This window comes from Mustelus asterias, chromosome 27 (assembly GCF_964213995.1).
Source record: "Mustelus asterias chromosome 27, sMusAst1.hap1.1, whole genome shotgun sequence".
Classification (NCBI taxonomy): Eukaryota; Metazoa; Chordata; class Chondrichthyes; order Carcharhiniformes; family Triakidae; genus Mustelus; species Mustelus asterias.
Window position 1 is genome coordinate 15465915 of NC_135827.1, and position 23114 is coordinate 15489028.

The 23114-nt window shown below is 45.8% G+C and overlaps 1 protein-coding gene across 1 annotated transcript in view; it reads left to right on the forward strand.

Annotated features, from left to right (window-relative positions):
- Positions 1 to 15319, forward strand: part of LOC144479894 (hepatic and glial cell adhesion molecule-like) — a 60421-nt gene extending 45102 nt beyond the window's left edge. The window contains exons 4-7 of the mRNA XM_078198932.1: positions 2558 to 2651; positions 7698 to 7771; positions 11539 to 11612; positions 15029 to 15319. Coding sequence (XP_078055058.1) covers positions 2558 to 2651; positions 7698 to 7771; positions 11539 to 11612; positions 15029 to 15319 — 533 coding nt within the window. The remainder of the gene's footprint in view (positions 1 to 2557; positions 2652 to 7697; positions 7772 to 11538; positions 11613 to 15028) is intronic.
- The last annotated feature ends 7795 nt before the right edge of the window (positions 15320 to 23114 follow it).

Genomic DNA, 23114 nt, shown 5'->3' on the forward strand with positions numbered 1-23114 from the left:
AAACTTTGCATGTGGATCATAATAGTTCCCTGAGCTACGAAATATAAGGAGTAAGTGAGAATTTCGCAGTCTTACTTGGTTTAACCATGAGGTAGAGGGGAATATGGCGAGGCCTTTCCTCAGAAGGCTGTGACTTAAAAGGTTTATGAGGGAGGACCCACCATGGAACTCTGCCACGAACACTGCCGGGTTCATGGGGTAGGACATTGGGCTCTCCCTGGGGAGACCATTGCTGACCAAGAATGACTGGTTGGAATTGGCTGGTTTGGGGTAAGAGCTGTAAATTTCCTCACCATGAGAATCCCAGGTCCCCTTAAAAAGGGATAAACTTCAATCCCTTTCCATAAATGTTTTAACCTTTGATCTTCACGGTCCAGGATCTGACCCTACTTCAACCAATATGGGATATAAAGTCATAGAGGTTTACAGCATGTGTGCCAGCTGAGATGAGGCTTATTTCAGGCAGGCACTGGGTCCTGAAAGATTGCTTAAGTGCGCAAACTTCCAATTTAAGAAATTCCCACCCCGGACCTGCCCCTTTATGCTGATTGCCTATGTTGTTGGGCGAGGAAACGCGACATGAGGAGACTAGAAACATAGAATCATAGAATCCCTACAGTGCAGAAGGAGGCCATTTGGCCTATCGAGTCTGCACTGACCACAATCCCACCTAGGCCCTATTCCCGTAACCCCGTATATTTAACCTGCTAATCCCCCTGCCACTAGGGTCAATTTAGCATGGCCATTCAACCTAACCCTATGGACTGTGGACAGTGGGAGGAAAACAGAGCACCCGGAGGAAACCCATGCAGACATGGAGAGAATGTGCAAACTCCACAGTGAGTTAAATAGCGACCCGAGGCTAGAATTGAACCCGGGTCCCTGGCACTGTGAGGCATCAGTGCTAACCACTGTGCCACCGTGCCGCCACAAGGCGCTATTGGAATATTCCTTTTTTAAATTCATTTGTGGGACATGGGCATCTCTGGCTGGCCAGCATTTATTGTCCATCCCTAGTTGCCCTTGAGAAGGTAGTTGTGAATTGCCTTCTTGAATCGCTGCAGTCCATGTGCCATTAGGGAGGGAATTCCAGGATTTTGACCCGTGACTGTGAAGGAATGGTGATATATTTCCAAGTCAGGATGGTGAGTGGCTTGGAGGGGAACTCGCAGGTGGTGCTGTTCCCATGCATCTGCTGCCCTTGTCCTTCCAGATGGAAGTGGTCCTGCGTTTGGAAGGTGCTGTCCAAGGATCTTTGGTGAATTTCTGCAATGCATCTTGTTAATAGTACATACTGCTGCTACTGAGCATCGGTGGTGGAGGGAGTGGATGTTTGTAGGTGTGGTGCCAATCAAGTGGGCTGTTTTGTCCTGAATGGTGTCAAGCTTCTTGAATGTTGTTGGAGCTGCTCTCATCCAGGCAAGCGGGGAGTATTCCATCACACTCCTGACTTGTGCCTTGTAAAAGGTGGACAGGCTTTGGGGATTCAGGAGGTTACTTGCTGCAGTATTCCTGGCCTCTGACCTGCTCTTGTATCCACTGTGTTTTTGTGATGAATCCAGTTGAGTTTCTGGTCAATGGTAACCCGAAGGGTATTGATAGTGGAGGTTCAGTGATGGTTACACCATTGAATGTCAGGGGTCCATGGTTGAACTGTCTCTTACTGGTGATGGCCATTGTCTGGCATTTGTGTGCCACTTGTCAGCCAAGGCCTGGATATTGTCCAGATCTTGTTGCATTTGGACATGGGCTGCTTCACTATCTGAGGAGTTGCGAATAGTGCTGAACATCATCAGTGAACACTTCTGACCTTATGGTGGAGGGAAGGTCATTGATGAAGCAGCTGAAGATTGTTGGGTCTAGGACACTTAGCTCAGGAACTCCTGTAGAGATGTCCTGGAGCTGAGGTGACTGACCCACCTACAAACACAACCATCTTCCTATGTGCCAAGTCTGATCGAACCAGCAGCGAGTTTGCCCCCTAATACTCATTGATTCCAGTTTTGCTAGGACTCCCTCCAGATGTCTGTTGGAACAATTTTGATGCCTCAATAAGTTGTGTAGGCCCTTTTCATTAGAGCAAAGAAGGTCAAAACCTGGTAAAGATATTTAAAACTTTTAGGGGTTCCGATAAGGTAAATCGAGAACATTGCATTGGAGAATGCTTTGATAATTAAAGGAGAGGGTTGGGAGAATTTTATTTTTATGTAGAGGATTGTTGGAATGCCTACCCAAAAATGATCAGGATCAGAAGTTTTGCAGCTTTTTGAAAGGAAGTGGAAAAATATTTGACTTGTTCTGATACCTATCTGCATTTTTCAGAGGAATGGGACTGAGTAGATCACACTATCACAATGCTAGTATAGACACAATGGGCCAAATGGCCCCTATGTGTGGTAAAATTTGATGACTATGACAGAATAATGTGTGAAAAGAAAAGGATTGATGGGCCGAGTGGCCCTTTCTTGTAATGTTCTTCGAAATGTAGCTGGAATAATTGAACTTAAAATTCAGAGACTGGAAGAGCAGCCTGTGACCTTATTGTGTTTATTTATAGGACGGAGTTCTTTATATATTATCCTCTGCACAGGTGGGATTTTCCTTCTGGTTACCTTGGTAACTGTGTGTGCCTGCTGGAAACCTTCAAAAAAGTAAGATTTAATTGGAGTTTTTGTCTTTATTTCTTGCCTGCGTGTTGTTTTGCACAGGGATTGACTCACTGTAAATAGCTCTTCATCAAAACATTATGGGAGTGTTATGGTTTGATGACTGGACTAGTAATCCAGGACAGTAATCCTATAACGATGGTTGTAAAATTTGATTTCAGTTTTAAGTCTCTGGAAATTAAAAAGTCATCAGATTGTTGTAAAAATCCAACTGGTTCACTCATATCCTTTGGAGAAGAAAGGCTCCTTACCTGGCAGATTGGCATGGTGGCACAGTGGTTAGCACTGCTGCCTCACAGTGCCAGGGACATGGGTTCGATTCCTGGTTTGGGTCACTGTCTGTGTGGAATCTGCACTTTCTCCTCTTGACTGTGTGGGTTTTCGCTGGGTGCTCCGGTTTCCTCCCACAGTCTGAAAGACGTGCTGGTTAGGTGCATTGGCCATGCTAAATTCTCCCTCAGTGTACCCGAACAGACGCCGGAGTGTGGCGACTAGGGGATTTTCACAGTGACTTCATTGCAGTGTTAATGTAAGCCTACTTGTGACATTAATAAATAAACTTAAACTTAGATCTCTATGCGACTCCAGTGCCACACTATTGTGGCTGGCTCTGAAATGGTCTAGCCAAGCACTCAGTTGTATCAAACTGTTATGTTCTTGTACAAGGCTGATTACCTTCTCAGGTATTAAATGCCACTCCTGTTAGTGATGCCTGTATCGGAAGGTTGGACTTTTTCAAGTTGCATTTTAAAAGTAGTAGACGTCATAGGGTGGAACATCTGAAGCAATGGAAACTTTCTGTGTAATGTTGACGCATATATAGCCACAAACAACTGCATCAGACATTAAATATTGGGTGGGATTTTCTAGCCTTTCCTACTGGCAGGATCTTCCAGTCCCACCAAAGGTGACCCCCCCCCAGTGGGTTCCCTCGGTAATTCATATTATGGGTGACCCCCCACCTCCCACCGAAGCTTGTTTTCCAAACTTTTACCATCCTTAGAAATATTACCTAATTTCCCTGTTAAAAGATCTTGTTCTAATTTTTTAGACTATGTCCTGTGGTGATACTGTGCTTTTAAGAAATGTGTTTGTGTCATGTTTTTTGTGCAGGATTTGTTGTCGCAGTTTGTTCTATTATTGGTGCTGCTTTGTCTGTACCCAGCAGTCCATGTTGTTACTGCAGCATAATTGATCTTAATTGCTGTAATGTTTGTTTCAATCCTGACTAATGCAAGATTGTTATTTCAGTATTTTGCCCTGGGATTTTTCAGAGTGGGACTTGATTAGGTTGATTGACAAGTAAGGTCATGTGATTGTGCGGGACTAGGCTCACGGCGAGAAACCCAGCTCAGTTGCTGTTTGGGATCTGTAGAGAAAAGAAATAGCTCTCTGTCTGTCTCTTTCCCTCTCTGGATTTGGAGACTGGGAAAAGTCTCTTCCTCTGAAGTTCTGCTGCCTGAAGGTAGATCTTTGTCTGGCAGCTGCTGTATGGGAGTCAGAAGGCAGATGTCTTTCTGTATCTGTCCAGAGGGGTTAAATGGTTGGAAATCTAGCACCCAATGAGCATATCTGTTTTTGGTGCTAATTGGTCCTAAAATAGGATTTATTTTAATGGGATATCGTTTAAACTGGAACTAGTAATAGATAGCTGTTAAGAATTATACTTTGTCATGTTTAAGTATTTTAATTGGTAAAAGTTATGCAAATTATTTTTGTTATATTCTAACTGTTCTTAAATAAAGTTTATTTTAATAAAAACTACCAAGTGGGTTAATAGAACCACACCTGGAGTGAAACACCTTATGTTCACACTAATGCCAAAATCAACTAAAGTTAAGGTCTAGGCTAACTTCATGATATACCTCGGAGTTTCTGATCTGGTCCCTAACAGCCCCAAGTCTTAGGTTCCCCAACTAGTGGAAATAGATTACCACTATTTACAAAACTGTTCCCTTTGAAAACTTTGGTCAAATTATCCCTTCACCTTCCAAATTCCAGGGAATACAGCCTAGTTTGTTTCATCTCTCCTCAGAGTTTAACCATTAGGGATCCAGGTATCATTCCGGCAAATCTATGCTGCATTCCCACTAATACTTTCTTCCTGAGATGTAAAAATGTTTGGCGGAGGCGGCTCGCCATTTGCCGCCGGTGGGATTTTCCGGCCCTGCCGAATTCTATGGTATTTTGTGGTGGCTCATCCATCCTCCCCCTGGGGAAACTGATAGGGGTTGAGGGGTGGGTGGGTGATCTTCAACAGGACTGGAAGGTCCCATTGGCAGGAAGGACTGGAAAATCCCACCCAATGCCTTTTAATCAAAAGTTGAAGTGAAGTATCAAGATTTAAAAGATGAGAAGTTATGATTTTTTAAATGACTTTCTATACCTGTAGTCTAGGAAAAAGAAGAATTTGCATTACATAGCACCTTTCAGAACTTCAGCATCCCCCAAAGCCCAACTACACTTCATTCATTAAGTACTTTTGGACTGTGGTCACTGCTGTAAAACAAGGAAACACGGCAGATAATTTTCACACAGCGAGCTCACAATGTGGGCGGCACGGTGACACAGTGGTTACCACTGCTACCTCAGAGCTTCAGGGACCCGGGTTCAATTCCCGGTTTGGGTCACTGACTGTGTGGAGTTTGCACATTCTCCCTGTGTCTGCGTGGGTTTTCTCCGGGTGCTCCGGTTTTCTCCCAGAGTCCAAAGGTGTGCGGGTTAGGTTGATTGGCCATGGTAAATTGCCCCTAATGTCAGGGGGATTAACAAGGTAAATATGTGGGGTTGTGGGAATAGGGCCTGGGTTGGATTATGGTTGGTGCAGACTCAATGGGCCGAATGGCCTCCTTCTGCACTGTAGGGATTCTATGATCAGTCCTGATCTCTGAATGGCAAAACAGGCTTGAGAGATTGAAATGATCATAGCTGCCAAGTTTTCGTGGACAGACCACCTTCCCACATGCTTCCACTCCCTTTCAAATGTCTGAATCAGAGCCTCTTGGTCCCTGGCCGAAACATGGCTTTTCACCTCGTGTCCAACGCTGTCAAGACTGCCTCCAACACTCTGGGCAGAATTGTCCCACGGGAATCGTAGTGGGCAGGAAAGGACCATGCAAAGGTCTGTTGGTCTTGGGCGGGATTTTCCGGTCTTGGGGCGAGCGTGGCTGGAAAATCTCACCCCTCATCTTGGAGCCATTTTCCTGATCAGACATTTGTTGTTCCTTTTGTTTAACTGATCCATCAGCTGTAGCTATTGATTATCCAGTGCAACTTCCTATAAGAGAGACTGACTGCCTTTAAGTGCTGGAGATTCACTGAACTAGCCTTGTCTATTAGCCCAGCATCCTGTTAGGCTCCTTCTTGCGTGTGCAGCCAAACATTTAAATGAGAAGGTGGCACAAGCTTTGCAACAGGTGTAGACAGGTTACAGACTGAGATCCCTAAAAACTGACATGGACAAGTTTTTAGCTCGCATTAAACACAGTCGGATCTGTTCTATTGTTCATTCTTGATTAGCATCGTGATTAACCGTATCATTACTTCTTTCATTATCATCCCTCTTTTCTTCGTCATAATGAAGGGGCTGGATAGGGTAGAGGTGGAGAGATTCTTTCCAAAGGAAGCTAGAACTAGAGGGCACAGCCTTAAAATAAAGGGGGGTCAGTTTAGGACAGAGTTGAGGAGGAACTTCTTCTCTCAGAGGGTGGTGAATCTCTGGAATTCTCTGCCCACTGAAGTGGTGGAGGCTACCTCGTTGAATATGTTTAAATCACGGATAGATGGATTCCTGATTGGTAAGGGAATTAGGGGTTATAGGGATCAGGCGGGTAAGTGGAACTGATCCACTTCAGATCAGCCATGATCTTATTGAATGGCGGGGCAGGCTCAAGGGGCTAGATGGCCTACTCCTGCTCCTATTTCTTATGTTCTTACTTGCGGCATTCTCAGTGACATTCAGTCTTTCGGAGACAAAGGTAACTTTTTTGAAAGGCCTTAATCGGGCAGGACAACTTGGAACTTCCTTCATGTTTTGTCTTAGCTGTATTTCCTCCTCTTCTCATTTTACCTCACTCTGATTGCCTGGTTGCTGAGGGGACGTTCATTTCCTTTTCAGCAGACGTAAGGGTCTCCAGGGTCTTCGCAGTATGCCATAATCTTCTGTGAGCCACTTCAGATCTAGCCTGCCATAAAGTGCATTGAAGAACATCATGCAGTATCATACAGCATTGTCATGGTTTCACTGTCCAAACGCTGATGCACCTGCAACATCTTCCTGCTGACACTAACTCTGTGCTTATGAATGAAAGGTGGGAAAGGTGTCATAGCGACCTGGTGTGATTGTATCCGGAATGAGTCATGGTCTTCCGGAGTGAATGGAGGAATTGGAAAGCCTGTGTTTGTTGGTCAGAAGACAGACTGAAATATGACAATAGTTTTCTGATAACAAGTAATAAAGTGGAAATGACAACATAAAGCAATTAAAGGTATCTTCCAGTTAATTGTGGGATGTCTTAATGAGTGGATCTGAGTATTGCATTGTTTCTCATATTACAACAGTAGCTACATCTCTGAAGTACTCCACTGGCTATAGTCCAGCACCGAGGGAGTGCTGCACTGTTGGAGGTGCTGGTTTTCAAATGAGAAATTACATTTCTCAGTTGAACATAAAATTGCCATGACGCTATTGGAAGAAGAGCAGGGGAGCTGTGTCTGGTCTCCTAGCCAATATTTATCCCACATGCATCAGTGAAACAGATTATTTGACTATTATCTCATGACTGTGGAGTTTGCTGTATGGAAAATGTCTGCTGTATTTCCTACATTAACAGCTGCGACTACACTTCATGTGTCCGCGATTGGTTGTAAAATTTTTGAGATGACGTGAGGTTGTGAAAAGCACAATATAAATGCAAGTTTGTTTTTCACTCTTTCAAATAAGCGGTAACTAGTCACCAGGCGGTGAAGGTCAGTTTGAAGGGCAGTATTGCGGCAGGCCTTACTATTTTGCCTTGTTTGTTTTTTTTTTAGAAATAAAGGAACTGGAGAGAAAGGAACATCCTCAGGTTCTGCAGAACGGAATGAGGATCATGCTAAACATGAAGGTAATGTGTAGCTTGAGGGTGGTTGGACGGTGTGTTGGTATTGGAGAGGAGGGTGGAGATCAAATCTCTGGTTCCTAAAGTGCTGTCTTCAGGTCCAGGCTGGTGGGAAAGAGCATCAATGGCCAAATACTGGTCCAGTCTCCTGCTGAGAGCACCGTGGATAAAATAATGATAAACAGGTTGTATCAAACTTCTTTTTGGCATAGAGAAGGTGCACGTGTCAAAGATTGGGAATCATAAAAATAGGGAAAGATTTACTGAGCCTGGTGGACTCACAGATTTTTAATCTCAGAGTAACGGGTCGCCTATTTAAAATAGAACATAGAACAGTACAGCACAGAACAGGCCCTTCGGCCCACGATGTTGTGCCGATCTTTATCTGAAACCAAGATCAAGCTATCCCACTCCCTATCATCCTGGTGTGCTCCATGTGCCTATCCAATAACCGCTTAAATGTTCCTAAAGTGTCTGACTCCACTATCACTGCAGGCAGTCCATTCCACACCCCAACCACTCTCTGCGTAAAGAACCTACCTCTGGTATCCTTCCTATATCTCCCACCATGAACCCTATAGTTATGCCCCCTTGTAATAGCTCCATCCACCCGAGGAAATAGTCTTTGAACGTTCACTCTATCCCCTTCATCATTTTATAAACCTCTATTAAGTCTCCCCTCAGCCTCCTCTGCTCCAGAGAGAACAACCCTCGCTCCCTCAACCTTTCCTCATAAGACCTACCCTCCAAACCAGGCAGCATCCTGGTAAATCTCCTCTGCACTCTTTCCAGCACTTTCACATCCTTCTTATAGTGAGGTGACCAGAACTGCACACAATATTCCAAATGTGGTCTCACCAAGGTCCTGTACAGTTGCAGCATAACCCCACGGCTCTTAAACTCAAACCCCCTGTTAATAAAAGCTAACACACTGTAGGCCTTCTTCACAGCTCTATCCACTTGAGTGGCAACCTTTAGAGATCTGTGGATATGGACCCCAAGATCTCTCTATTCCTCCACAGTCTTCAGAACCCTACCTTTGACCCTGTAATCCACATTTAAATTAGTCCCACCAAAATGAATCACCTCACATTTATCAGGGTTAAACCTCATTTGCCATTTTTCAGCCCAGCTTTGCATCCTACCTATGTCTCTTTGCAGCCTACAACAGCCCTCCACCTCATCCACTACTCCACCAATCTTGGTGTCATCAGCAAATTTACTGATCCACCCTTCAGCCCCCTCCTCTAAGTCATTAATAAAAATCACAAAGAGCAGAGGACCAAGCACTGATCCCTGCGGCACTCCGCTAGCAACCTGCCTCCAATCCAAACATTTTCCATCCACCACCACCCTCTGTCTTCGATCAGACAATAGAGATGCGGAAGAATTTCTCTTCTGAGAATAGTGAATCTGTGGAATTCTTCACTGCAAAGGGGTGTAGAGGCTGGGTCATTTAGTATGTTCAAGGCTGAGATAGACAGATCTTTACTCAGTAAGGGATCAAGGGTTATGGGGATAAGGCAGGAAAGTGGAGTTGAGGGTTATCATTTCAGATCAGACATAATCTCATTGAATGGCAGAGCAGACTCGATGGGCTGAATGGCCTATTTCTGTTTCAACATCATATGGTAATATGGACTGGCAATGTGGGTTGGATCACTCCTCCTGATTAACGCATGAGCAACTTGACACAACTTGACAATCTCATTCAGTAAATCCATAAGAATGATAACTGCAGGAATTTGAAATCTGCTCCTCCCGCAAGCCGTTGCCCTCCTCAGGTTCAACTCAAGTATCTCATTGCTGGAGAATAGTGAATCTGTACAATAGTTGGACTTGGGGTACTTGTTGCTGACACCTGGTGCAAACATGGGCAGTGCCTACTCTCTGAACGTTAATAAGCTTCGAAACAAACTCGATGAAGAATCAATCAGGGCATTGGATACTCAGGAGCTGCTGTCAATTTCAGTAAGAGAATCACTAATTATTGATGGTTGAAATATTAACATTTCAAAGATATGGGGAGGAGGCTCGAGACATCAGCTAAGATCAAGAATCATACCAACCACAGTCCGTCCAGCAAGTGGCACAGGACAGGATCAAAAAGCCCAAATCGTATTGATTTCAACCCCTGAAAGGAGTTGATCCCAAGTTTCTGAGAAAGATGCCGTTTCCCAAAAAACACACCAAAAAAGGAGCAGGGATGGTTGAAAGCAAAAAATAAAGTGGTGTTTACTAAGAAAAGGACTGGCAGTTTTACGATTTAACATTTACTGTTGGTGAGGATGGCATAAAATCATAGTTGAGACTTGGGCAGCATGGTGGAGCAGTGATCAGCACTGCTGCCTCACAATGCCATGGATCCGGGTTTGATTCCCGGCTCAGGTCACTGGCTGTGTGAAGTTTGCATGTTCTCCCTGTGTCTGCGTGGGTTTCCTCCGGGTGCTCCGGTTTCCTCCCAGAGTCCAAAAATGTGCGGGTTAGATGGATTGGCCATGATAAATTACGTGATAGTGTCAGGGGGATTAGCAGGGTAAATGCATGGGATTATGGAGATAGGGTCTAGGGGGTTTGTGGTTGGTGCAGACTCGATGGGCCGAATGGCCTCCTTCTGCACTATAGAATTCTGTGAAAATTAAGGGTAAGGGGCTTGGATTGGAAAATGGAACTAAGCAGATAACTAATAGAGGGGTAATTAAATGTCATATGACTTTACCCCATGGTCCAGCCATTCATTGGCCAACACATCCAACCTTGTGATGCACTGCCTTCTAACGCCAATGGGAAAGTCAATTGGATGATCATTGCCTGTCAGCCAAACAGTCGTTTTGTTTCTCTCATTTTCAATGTTTTTATATCTGGTAAAACCAAAAGCTCAAAGAAAACAATCGGTTTCAACGTCCCGATGATTTTTCACCAGGGTGGCACACAGCAGTGTCCTGGACATTGATCTTCAACTCCTGAAGATTCCAGGCCAATCCTGGAGAGTTAGCAACCCTACCTCCTACCTTCCTCTGACAACCGAGCACCCGTTCAGCATCAGCAACGGAGGATCATGTAGAAAGCATCACTTTCTCTGGTGCTGTTACATCGCCTCCTGAAGAGCGCACATTCTACTTTTCCAAAGATGCTGAGCTGACATCCAGTGGCAAAAACTGGCTACTGCAAACGTCTCAAACTGAAATGAGCACACTGCCTCGGTTTGCCTGTATGAGTCTGTGAATGGCAAGGGAGATCTAGTTGGGCGATACTGACAGCCAATCTGCTTTTTAAAAAAAAAATTTCCCCCACCACTTTCAAAGTTAAAATCAGCTGGAATATTTCAGGGTTTCATTGAGAGTAGTTCTGGGCTGTATGATTCGAGAGTGACCAATTTAATACCCACTTTTGTAAAGTGAGCCAGAACTAATCTGTGTAACTACAGGCCAATTTATTTGATGCCATGGGTATTTTTGGAATCTTTAATCAACAATGGAAATAGTAAATATCTAGATGAAGAGAAAATAATTGGAAGCAACCAGCACTGATTTCCAAAACCGAAGACTATATTTACACAAATCGGGTTAAGCGCTTTGAGCAGGTGGAACGGGGAATTGCAGTGGATGTGGTGTGCATGGACTTTCAGAAAGCCTTTGACAAGCTACCACACAGGAGATTTTGGAGGAGATTAAGAAGTACAGAAAACAGGGAGGGAAAAATAAATTGGATACAAAACAGGTTAATACCACCTAATTAGTGACTTTATACCTATTCTATTTCTTTTTCAGTAGAGTTGCTACCGAAAGTAGTCGAGCATGAACGTGAGCGCAAGAACCCTGCAGGATTATACGTCATCAAAGAAAAGGTAGAAACATGGCAGTACTATTGAGAAAGGAGGCCTGATAGACACCAACCTATCAGCTGCTCAGTGATAGTCAGGCAAGATATGACAAGAGAATACTGCAAATAAATAGGACAACTGACAAGCTCTAAAACACCTACATAAACCTTTAATCTTTCAGCTTGGAGACGAATTAATGGCCACATTAAAATATTATTGATGCTGTTTAAAGTGACAGAGTTAATGGTATGTCAATTATATTAAGAAACAAAGGTGAAGGACATTGTTAATTAAGTACTTATAAAGAGAGACTGCTGGGACACGGGGTTGGTAGGTAGAAAGCAGACATATATATTACTGCAACCCATGAAGAAACCTATTATTAAGAAAAGTATTAGTGTTTCGTTTCATACTTCATAAAATTTAGATTCTGGTGACTGCAGTCCCAGTCCGGTCCACTGCAGCTTCTGCTGTTGCTGGGCTAGAGCACTGCCAGGGAATTGGGTTGGTCAGTGGCTCCTTAAACTGGGACTTCTTCCCGAGTGAGGGGTAGAAGCGCTTCCTCAAGCAAAATGTGGCAGGTGAGCAAGTATCAGCGGCAACGTGTGTTCGCCGCTGACTCCTCAGACATCAGGAAGAGAAACCCTACCACCTGAAAGATCCTGCCTGGGATCTCTGTTTATCATATCTTGCATTTATTATACTGTGCCTTTAATGTGGTCAAACATTCCAAGATATTTCAGAATTGTCAACATCCTTGGGCTCACTATTGACCAGAAACTCAACTGGACTTGCTACATAAACACAGTGGCTACAAGAAAATGTCAGAGGCTAGGAATACTGTGGTAAGTAACTCACCTCCTGACTCCCCAAAGCCTATCCTGAATCTACAAGGCACAAGTCAGGAGTGTGATGGAATACTCTCCACTTGCCTGGGTGGGTGCAGCTCCAACAACACTCAAGAAGCTTGACACCATCCTTGACAAAGCAGCCCGCTTGATTGGCACCACATCCACAAACATCCACTCCCTCCACCACTGACGCTCAGTAGCAGCAGTGTGTACTATCTACAAGATGCACTGCAGCAATTCACCAAAGATCCTTCGACAGCACCTTCCAAACCCACAAACCATGTCCATCTAGAAGAACAAGGGCAGTAGATACATGGGAACACCACCACCTGCAAGTTCCCCTCCAAGTCATTTGCCATCCTGACTTGGGAATATATCACCGTTCCTTTGCAGTCGCTGGGTCAAAATCCTGGAATTCCTTCCCTAATGGCATTGTGGGTCAACTCACAGCCCATGGACTGCAGCGATTCAAGAAGGCAGCTCACCACCACCTTCTCAAGGGCAACTAGGGATGGGCAATAAATGCTGGCCCGCCAGCGACGCCCATGTCCCATTATTGAATAAAAAAGAAGTATTATGACACAAATGTTGACATCAGTTCACATAAAGAAACATTAGGGAACGTGATTTAAAGCTTGGTTAGAGAGATTGGTTTTAAGCAATGATAAAATAGGAGAGAGAGAGGCAGGGAGGTTAAAAAGGAAACACTAGGGTTTGCTGCTGAGGAGCTGAGTCACCAATGGTGGAGCATTTCGAACTGTGGATGTGCAAGTGGCCAGATTTAGTAGAGTGTAGAAACTTTGGGAAGGTTGTAAGGCTGAGACGGGGGCAGCAAGGCCATGGAGAGAGTTGAAAAGAATGAGAATCTCAAAACCAAAGTCTTCCCAGACCAGGAGTTAATATAAGTTAGCGACAGTATAGCTTCTCTCTGACTGACTCACTCCATCCTTCTCCAGAACCATGGCTGGGACCTTCCAGCCCTTCCTGCCAGCGGCATCTTCCAGTCCCATCAAAGGGTTCCCTGATGATGGGATGAGCGAGTCGCACAAAATGCAGTAGACATTGGCAGGATGGGAAGATCCCACTGGTGGCCAACAGTGAGCCACACCCAGACTTGCCGGAAAACGTGGTGAGGTGGTGGAGGAAAATCCTGCTCCCCCCTCCCCTGAGGTTTCATAACTCTCTGGTCTTTGGACTTTTCCATTTCTCCATAACTGTGCAAATTAATCCTCTTCAAGTACATGTCCACTCGGCATTTGAAAGTGGAATCTGATTCCAATGAGGTAGCACTTTCCATTTGTTTGTGAAAAATTATCCTCGCTCTCTTCATCAACAATTTCAAAGCTTTGACCATTGATTACGACACACTTGCTGGAGGAAACAATTGCTTCTACTTGTTCCATCAAAACCCCACATAATTTTAAATACCTCTGTTAAGTCTTAACTATTGCTGCTCTCAGGAGAACAATCCCAGCTTCTTCAAACTGAAGTCTCTCATTGCTGGCAGAATCTACTCCACCATCTCAAGGAACTTTGACACTCTTTCTAAAGCTTGGTGTCCCGAATTGTATGCAGTACTCTAGTTGAGGCCCAACCAGTGATTTGTAATGGTAATACAATAATGTAGCACTCCCTCACTACTGCACCGAAGTTTCAATCTAGATCATGAGCTCAAGACTTGGAGTGGAGCTTAAATCCCAAATCTTCTGATTCAGAGGTGAGAGTTTTTGTTTATTTTTTCATGGGATGTGTGCATCATTGACTTGTTGCCCATACTTAATTACCCTTGACAGCAAGATAGTCAATTGGATTGTTCTTGGTTCGAGAGTCACATTCCTTCCCTTAAAGACATTAGTGAACCAGATGGGTTTTTGTAACAATCGCTGAAAGTTTCAAGGGATGTTTTGATTCCAGACTTTTTTAAAAATTAATTAAACTTAAATTCCACCAGCTGCTATGATGGGGTGTCACAGTGGTTAGCACTGCTGCCTCACCGCCAGGGACCTGGGTTCAATTCCAGCCTCGGGTCACTTTCTGTGTGGAGTTTGTACATTCTCCCCGTGTCTGCGTGGGTTTCCTCCGGGTCCTCCAGTTCCCTCCCACAGTCCAAAGATGTGCAGGTTAGGTGCATTGGACATGATAAATCGCCCCCTAGTGCCCCAAGTTGTATAAGTAAAATGGATTAGGTGTTACGGGGATCAGGCAGGCAGGGTAAGATGCCGAGTTGGTGCAGACTCGATGGACCAAATGGCCTCCTCTGCACTATAGGGATTCAATGATAGGAACCTACCTCCCAGAGCAATTAGTTGGTCACTTTACCATGATGTCACCTTCATCTCTTAGTGCACTGCAACTGACAACCAGATAACCCATCCTTTCTCAAGATGTTTCAACTCCACACTTCTCCTTGTCTTGTTTTCATCCTAGATTCTATACATTGGAGCATATCCCCCTTTAACCATGACATATTGATTTAGCTGGTCTTTTGGGATGTTCAACCACAAACTGTAACCCCCACTATGGACTTTATCCCAAATCATCAAAGCTTGTCAAAAGCAAATGGCCTTACCCAATCCTGTTGTATTCCAGGATTCTCCAGATGCTGAGGAAGACTCCCTAAGTGTTTCCAAGAGCGCAGCAGAACAGGCTGGATTCATAGTTTCCTCTGGACCTCCTGCTAGATCCCCAAGACCAGCCGGTCGATCACCCAGGCGATACAACAGGTCTCCCGTCCGATCCCCTGGCTCCACCAGAGCGCACAAGTCTCCAAGTAGATCATCCAACTCGCCAGCGCACCAGAGGAGTGCTAACCGCATCATCCGTCCAGCGGGGGTCCATATGATCATGGAGCAAGATGAGGCGAGTGTGGAAGAAAATTAACACTTGGAAGATCCTGTAATTCTTTCATGGACATAAAACATACTGTAGGTGCACAGGTATCGGTATCAAAGCCTGGAACACATCCAGGGTTCTGGTCTCCATTACTGCTTTTTCTCCTGAGTATACATATAATACAGAGTACCATAACCCTCTCTCCCCGCTAACCATGGCAACCTAGCTCCTAGAATGCAAACCAAGGTCAGACCCCTCAAACCAAGTATATAAAATATCCCTAAACGCATCCCATTTGGAAGGGTGACTGTTGGCACTTTGGGGAGGGTAGTTTAATTGCTTAGCTTTTGACATCACACGTAAGTGACGCCAATTCAATTTAACGGTGTGAGCGTGAGTATATAATGATACGCGCTCAGAACCTTCCTAGTGGACTTTATCGAAAATCATCAAGGTTTGTCAAAAGCAAGTGGCCTTATCCAATCCTGCCTGTGGCCCACAAGTTACCAGATCTCAGCTGCGGTGACTTTAAGCGGACACAAGAAGTGGTCTTGGTTTCCTTGGTGGGGAGGGAACGGGAATTGGGTTTCATTACTAAGCATTGCCCTGCTGACAAATCCATGTGTGTGCATATGAATTGGGCTCAGTTTTGATAACCCAATCTCTAAGCTTATGCAAGAAAAATGGCCATTTTGGCAAGTTATGGGAGATTGCAGTGCTATGACCTGTGTCCAGGAGGGGAGGTAATTGGTAAACAACATTGTTTCCTGGATGGTAGCCCCCCTCTTACGGGCCAGAACCAACACTTCAGCCAGTGGAATGAGAGTCGCACCACATCCACTTAACTAGAAACTGAGATGATGCATTCCATGAGAGCCAGTGTCTAAGCTAACCTCTTCAAGGCTAGTCTAGTAGATCGGCCCTTCAAATCATTTCCACAAAGCAGGTCAACCTAAACAAGGGAAAATCACGACATTATCAGATACAAAAGCTGCAAGGTAATAAGGTGATTGGTGCACTCGGGTGGTGACTCAGGCAGTCACATGTTGGTTGTGTCTGGTTAATTGAGGAAGCAGTGGGTCGGCAAGAGTTAAGTTCAACTCCAACCCTTTACTAACTCGATTAATTAGAATCAATCTGACCAACAGGAGGGACACCAGATAGGACACCTTTAGACCAGCAGTAAGGCAGTAACAGGATGTTTTATTGGTTATTTTACACTATATTAAAAATACTGATGTGCACATTAAATACAGAAATGAGGTTGGTTTTTTGGTAATTGGTTAATCCTAATGGGCATTATCTATTCAATCCCTGACCATGAAAGTTAATGGCCATGGATATCAAATGAGCATGGGAATTGGACTTGGCTGTGATGTTTTCTGTAGTTGAACAGACTTTCACCACTGTCTCCACATGAAGAATGTCCATTTCAGTGAGGTATTGCAGAGCTGCTTGGTGCATAGCCTTTACCACGTCTATGAGAGGAGGAAAGACAATCAGGAAATGGAATGCTTTAGAAACAACTTTGTCTGCAGTTCTCAATCCCAACAGTGGCTATCAGCTTAAATTATTCAAATGTCCAGTCAGTGTCTTTTCCAGAAACTCTCTGCAGCTAGTAGGGCGTATGGGGAATCTGGATGAGCCTACTGAGAACTTCCACCACTTCCAAACAATACCTTTGCAAACCCTCTACCGCTCACTGCCATTTCCCTCTCTGGAACCTCCAGTGCTTCCCGCTCACTGCTTTTCCCAAATGACTGCCTTTCCCGACCCTCTGTCGCTCGTATACGACTGGGTGGTGGCGCAAAGCAATGCCAGCAGCGCCGGTTCAATTCCCGTGCCAGCTGAGGTTATTCATGAAGGCCCCGCCTTCTCAACCTTGCCCCTCGCCTGAGGTGTGGTGATCCTCGGGTGGCACAGTAGTTAGCACTGCTGCCTCACAGCGCCAGGGACCCGGGTTCAATTCCGGCCTTGGGTCACTGTGTGGAGTTTGCACACTCTCCCCGTGTATGCGTTGGTTTCCTTCGGGTGCTCCGGTTTCCTCCCACAAAGATGTGCGGGTTAGGTTGATTGGCTATGCTAAATTGACCCTAGTGTCAGGGGGATTAGCAGGGTAAATATGTGGAGTTATGGGGATAGAACCTGGGTGGGATTGTAATTGGTGTAGACTCGATGGGCCAATAGGCCTCCTTCTGCACTATAGGCATTCAATTAACTCACCGTCCATGAGCTTTCCCCCTCAAAGGGGTCTTTACCTTTACCTCCAACTCCATTGTCCTTGAGCCGGTCATGACATGATGCTGAAAGTTCAGGATTGGATCCTTGTCTCGCCAACCCTCTCCTGACATTCCATACAGCTCCGATGGTCCTGAATACCATCATCATTTTGGAAAATATAGCGACAGGTGCATTTCCTTGAAACAGGTAAAGATCTCCAGCCCTAGATTGAGCAAATGTAGGAATCATTTGAATCTTTTTGTGCCTCACACAAGGAGCCAAATCACAAGATTGCATCTAATCAATTTTCAGAGTTCAGTTGCAGTTTATTTTTAACACAGTGCTTTTTAATCAGGCTGTGAGCACTTTAGATTTACTAACAGCTGAATGTTATCCTGGCACAGTGGTGTTAAAATAGTCAATCTATATGATTCCTCCAGAACAGTGTCCTAACTTTCTTCCTCTTCAAATCACTGTGTAGCACAGTGGTTAGCACTGCTGCCTATAGCGCCAGGGACATGGGTTCAATTCCTGGTTTGGGTCACTGTCTGTGTGGAGTTTGCACATTCTCCCCGTGTCTGCGTGGGTTTCCACTGGGTCCCCTGGTTTCCTCCCACAGTCCGAAAGACGGGCTAGTTAGGTGCATTGGTCATGCTAAATGCTCCCTCAGTGTTACCCGAACAGGTGCTGGAGTGTGGTGAGTAGGAGATTTTCACAGTAACTTCATTGCAGTGTTAATGTAAGCCTACTTATAAATAAACTTTTTAAAAAAGTTCCCTTAATCACATTCCACAGTCAATGCTTTTCTTTGGTAAAATTCCCTCTTTTTTTTCCTCTCCTCATATTGTCCATCTTGGATCTCCCTGTGCCATGGACCAATCGCGAGTCAAAATATTGGGCAGGGTATTTGCACTTCCTCCCTTGCCTCCACCCTCCTTCTGAGATTTTGTCCACCCACTGCGCTGCAGTGTTTGGGAGAAAGGGGTGCTGCCACGGGCACAGCCCCACATCTCAACATTGTGGGGCTGAACATTGGGACCTACAGCATGCTATGTCTGGATGCTCCAGCACAGAGCAACAATGCAATGCGTCAGATATGGTTTTGCATTTGGAGAGCAGATTATGAGTGTATGGACCTTTTGCCTGACCTTTCTGAGACGGTTAACTTTTAAAGGTTCACGGAGAACCTTCTCCCCCAAAAAGCTGTTGAGGTTAGGACGACAGAAAATTAAGCTGACGTTGATATAAATTTTCTTAAGATAGCAAGAGATATGTGTTGCAATATTACTTTAAGGGATTGCAGCATGACATCACGAGAAGAAAGTGTGTCAGGCTGCAGTCCCTTAAAGGCATATTATAGCAGTATGGAACCAAACTGGATAAATGGAGTTAAGATACAGATTAGCTGTGCTCTTACTGACTAGCAAAACAGCCTCAAGATGCTGAATTTCCTATTCTTGTCTTATATTCTTACTTTGTCTGTCTCAGCCAGCGATAAGCTAGCTTGTGCTGTTTCAGTAAAGTGACTTGGTTTCTGCTAGTTGTAATCAAGAGTCTTTCATGTACTGTCCAATTCAGAGAGGTGAGGTGTGCCAGCGATTTGCATGTATTAACATGAACAATATGCTCCTCACACACTCCCAAATGCTCATTGTTAGCCTATCAATGTATGTGAGCGGATCTGATATAGTCCAAGTTTGATGCTTGCTTTAGATAACAAGAAGCCTTTGCATTGTTTAGACACCAATCGTACGGACAGACTACTAATGTGTACTCAGCCTGTTCTTGCTCTGGTACCTGAATAGAACACGTTATTTCAGGTTAATATTTGGACAACTCAGCCATCACTTTGAGGCATCTGGGTGTGTGCTAGTAATTTAGACACTGCAAAACAGGAGAAATTGACAAGAAACTGTCTCAAAATTTCAATAAAGGTTTATTGCAGATTCCTGTACCTTGGTTTCCAAACTACTTTTTTCAACAATGTTTCTGGACATTCACTTGGTACCCAGTTTGTATCAGTAGGATATTCCAAATATGACCTACATTGGATCAGTAACACCCCACGTTGGTGCACTTCAGTCAAGGTTAATCACACTGCTACACAAAACTGTAATTAGGAAGCTATTGAAGGACTTAAGTAAAATCTCGAAGAGCTCAGTGTTAAATTCAGGGTCATAGTTTTTGGGGTGGTGTAAAAATGGGTGAGGATGGGGCCACAGCTGATTATGTCACTATCAGCCACTTTATCATTTCCATGCATTATTGTAGGGCAACGCGGTGGGACAGTGGTTAGCACTGCTGCCTTACAATGCCAGGGACCCGAGTTCAATTCCGGCCTTGGGTCACTGTCTGAGTGGAGTTTACACATTCTTCCCGTGTTTCCTCCCACAGCCCAAAGATGTGCCAGTTAGATTGACTGGCAATGCTAAATTGCCCCTTAGTGTCAGAGAGATTGGCAGGGTAAATACATGGGATAAGACCTGGGTAGGATTGTTGTCGGTGCAGGCTCGATGGGCCGAATAGCCTCTTGCTGCACTGTCGCGATTCTATGGATGAACTCTTTGCTTTTCTTCAAATTGTACAATGGGATTTGTAAATGTCTTTTCTGAAGGGAAGGTGGCAATTTGTGCTTCCCTCAGTGCTGCATTGCTTTGTCAGCTTAGACTGCGCATTCACGTCTGGATGAGGTTTGAATCGAGAACACTCTGGCCAACAGCGCAGGATCTGAACTGAGAAGCAGTGAAACACTTTGCCATTTTTGGTGTCGGGGTCAAGCTGGATGCAACAAGTAGAGGAGGCGGCATTATTGCTAGATGATTAATCCAGGCAGTCAGCAAATGTTCTGGGGACCCGGGTTCGAATCCCGCCACAGCAGATGTTGGAATTTGAATTCAATAAAAAAAATCTGGAATTAAGAATCTACTGATGACCATGAAATGGTTGTTGATTGTCAGAAAAACCCATCTGGTTCATTAATGTCCTTTGGGAAAGGAAATCTGCCGTCCTTATCCGGTCTGGCCTACATGGGACTCCAGAGCCACAGCAATGTGGTTGGCTCTCAACTGCCCTCCAAGGGTAACTAGGGATGGGCAATAAATACTGGCCGCCCTGTTTAGCCCACTGCCCATGAAATCCACCAGTGTCATCTAGGGGGGATTCAGATGGGCTGGAGATTGCCGGAGTCTCCTGGATGGGAGGCCCTGGAATGGCTTCCAACCCTTCTTCCTCCTTCAGGGCTCTTTTGGGCCCCTGGGACACTCCATGGGATGGAGGGGTAGCTGGGGTGAGCTCCAGAGGCCTTGGCATCACCTGGCCCTGCCAGTCCGGGAGGCCCAACATAGTCTGTACTATAGTGTGCGAGACCTTGGTTATAGCCCTCTGAGTCTGGACCAAGCTCAGGAGCCCCTCTGCCATTGTCCAATGTGGCTGGAGCATGCTCCAGAGACCAAGTTATGCCTTCGGCCCTGCCACTGATGGCTACCATCTCCTGCCCCAGGCTTTCCTCCTCATTCGCCACTGTTGCAGTTTTGGCCTGGGTGCCATGCATTGCCGGCACCATCTCCTCCACCTGAAGGCAGTGGGGCTCCTGTAAGCGGCCCTGCAACTGCTGGAATGTTGCTGACACCTTCTCCTGCAGTTCCCGGCTCTACCACTGTATCTCCACCAGCTTTGGGAGAACCTTTTCCATAGGCTCGGCATCTGTTTCTTGGGATCCAGCAGACTGCCCGCCATCTTCCCGATCCCTCGAATGTTCCCACCTTCACCTGATGTGCATCAGCAGCTGTGTGGTGCTCACCAGATAGTGACCCTGACGCCTGTTGGCTAATTCCGCCCACCACAGTGTGTGTCTCTGTGCTAACGGATGGTAGTCATGGTAGTAACGGATGGTGCCAGTGATGCCTGGTTGGTGTCTTCCACCGAGGTGCTAGCGGAGGTGGCATGAGGGGATGCTGACACCTGAGGGCCCGACCTCATCAGGTGTTACTCCTGCAAAACAAGACACATGGTTCAGTGCAAGGGAGCGACAGGTCGCTGGGCAGTTTGGAACTTACCTGAACCAGATCATATGGATGAACTTCTGTGGATCCTCACTTCTGTGGCACAGGCCGACATAGAAACCCTATAGTGCAGAGGGAGGCCATTCTGCTCATTGAGTCTACACTAACCATAATCCCATCCAAGCCCTATCCCCATAACCCCATGCATTTATCCTCCCACATCACTCACTCACTCAGCTCTCTCCTGTCCCTCCCATGAGAGCTCCATCACTTACCCCTCACGCAGGGGGGGTTAGGAGATGCAACTTGGGAATTCCCCTGCCTTTCTTCTCTGGCTTTCTTCTATTATGCACTATCTTCTCCTGAGGGGACAAAAGGGGATGTTTGGAAGTCTGATGCCTGGCAGGCACGGAGGTGGGGGGGGGGGGGACAGGAAGTGGTTGCGAAGAGGAATGCCAGAGGGATTTGAGGAAGATGCTGGTGGTGGTGGTGGTGGTGGTGGGGTGGGGGGGGGGGGGCGGTGCGCGGGGGGCGGGGGGAGAGAGCGAGAGAGTCAGGTGCTGGAAGGCCGCAGGATGTCAGAGAATGGATTTACGTGGACAATCCAGGTGTGACAGACGGGACTGATGCCAGGATGTGGCAGATGAACGCTCGTCCTTGCGGCTCGGATGAGGTCATTAATTTGCTTGTGACATTGGGTGGCAGTCCTCAGTGTCAGGCCGCTGGCACTGACTGACAAAGCCACCGCATCCCACTCCCTGCTCCCAGGTCGTCCATCCTCGCGGGGGTACAGGATGGCCCACCTTTCCTCCACTGCATCCAGAAGCCTTCTGAGATTGCCCTCACGGTGGCACAGGGCTTAGCACTGCTGCCTCACAGCGCCAGGGATCCAGGTTCAATTCCCGGTCTTGGGTCACTGTCTGTGCGAAATCTGCACGTTCTCCCTGTGTCAGCGTGGGTTTCCTCCGGGTGCTCTGGTTTCCTCCCACAATCCAAAAGACGTGCTGGTTACGGGCATTGGCCATGCTAAATTCTCCCTCAGTGTCCCCGAATGGGCGCTGGAGTGTGGCGACTAGGGGATTTTCACAATAACTTCATTGCAGTGTTAATGTAAGCCTACTTGTGACATTAATAAATAAACTTTAAATTTAGTGAAACATGGTGCTGCTGTCCACATTGCCATCCTCCTGGTGTGACTGTCTGTGAATGCAGAGGGAGCCTTTAAATGCAGCCCCCCCCTTGTTAACGGTGCTCACTGAGAGCTGGTTCGGGGGAGTCACACACCTGGGGACGCCATAACAGCGTGTTTCACATGAGAGTTCATTCAGTATACAAGTGTGGGGTGGCTGTGGTCCGTCCGGACCGTGCCAGGCAGACTGGCACCGATTGCTCTGATTTTCCCACCTTTATGACACTTAGTCAGTTTGTGGGAAAATTCCAACAATTAATTCTGTTTCTCTCTCCACAGATGCTGCCAGACCAGCTGAGTATTTCCCCCGTTTTCTGTTCTTAGTTCAGATTTCCGGTATTTTGCTTTTGTCCAAGTCCTGGCTCTGTTATGAAGCCGAGCTTAGGATGCCCTTGGTCACAACTGATGAGAGGCTGCTTGAGGCATGCAGTTA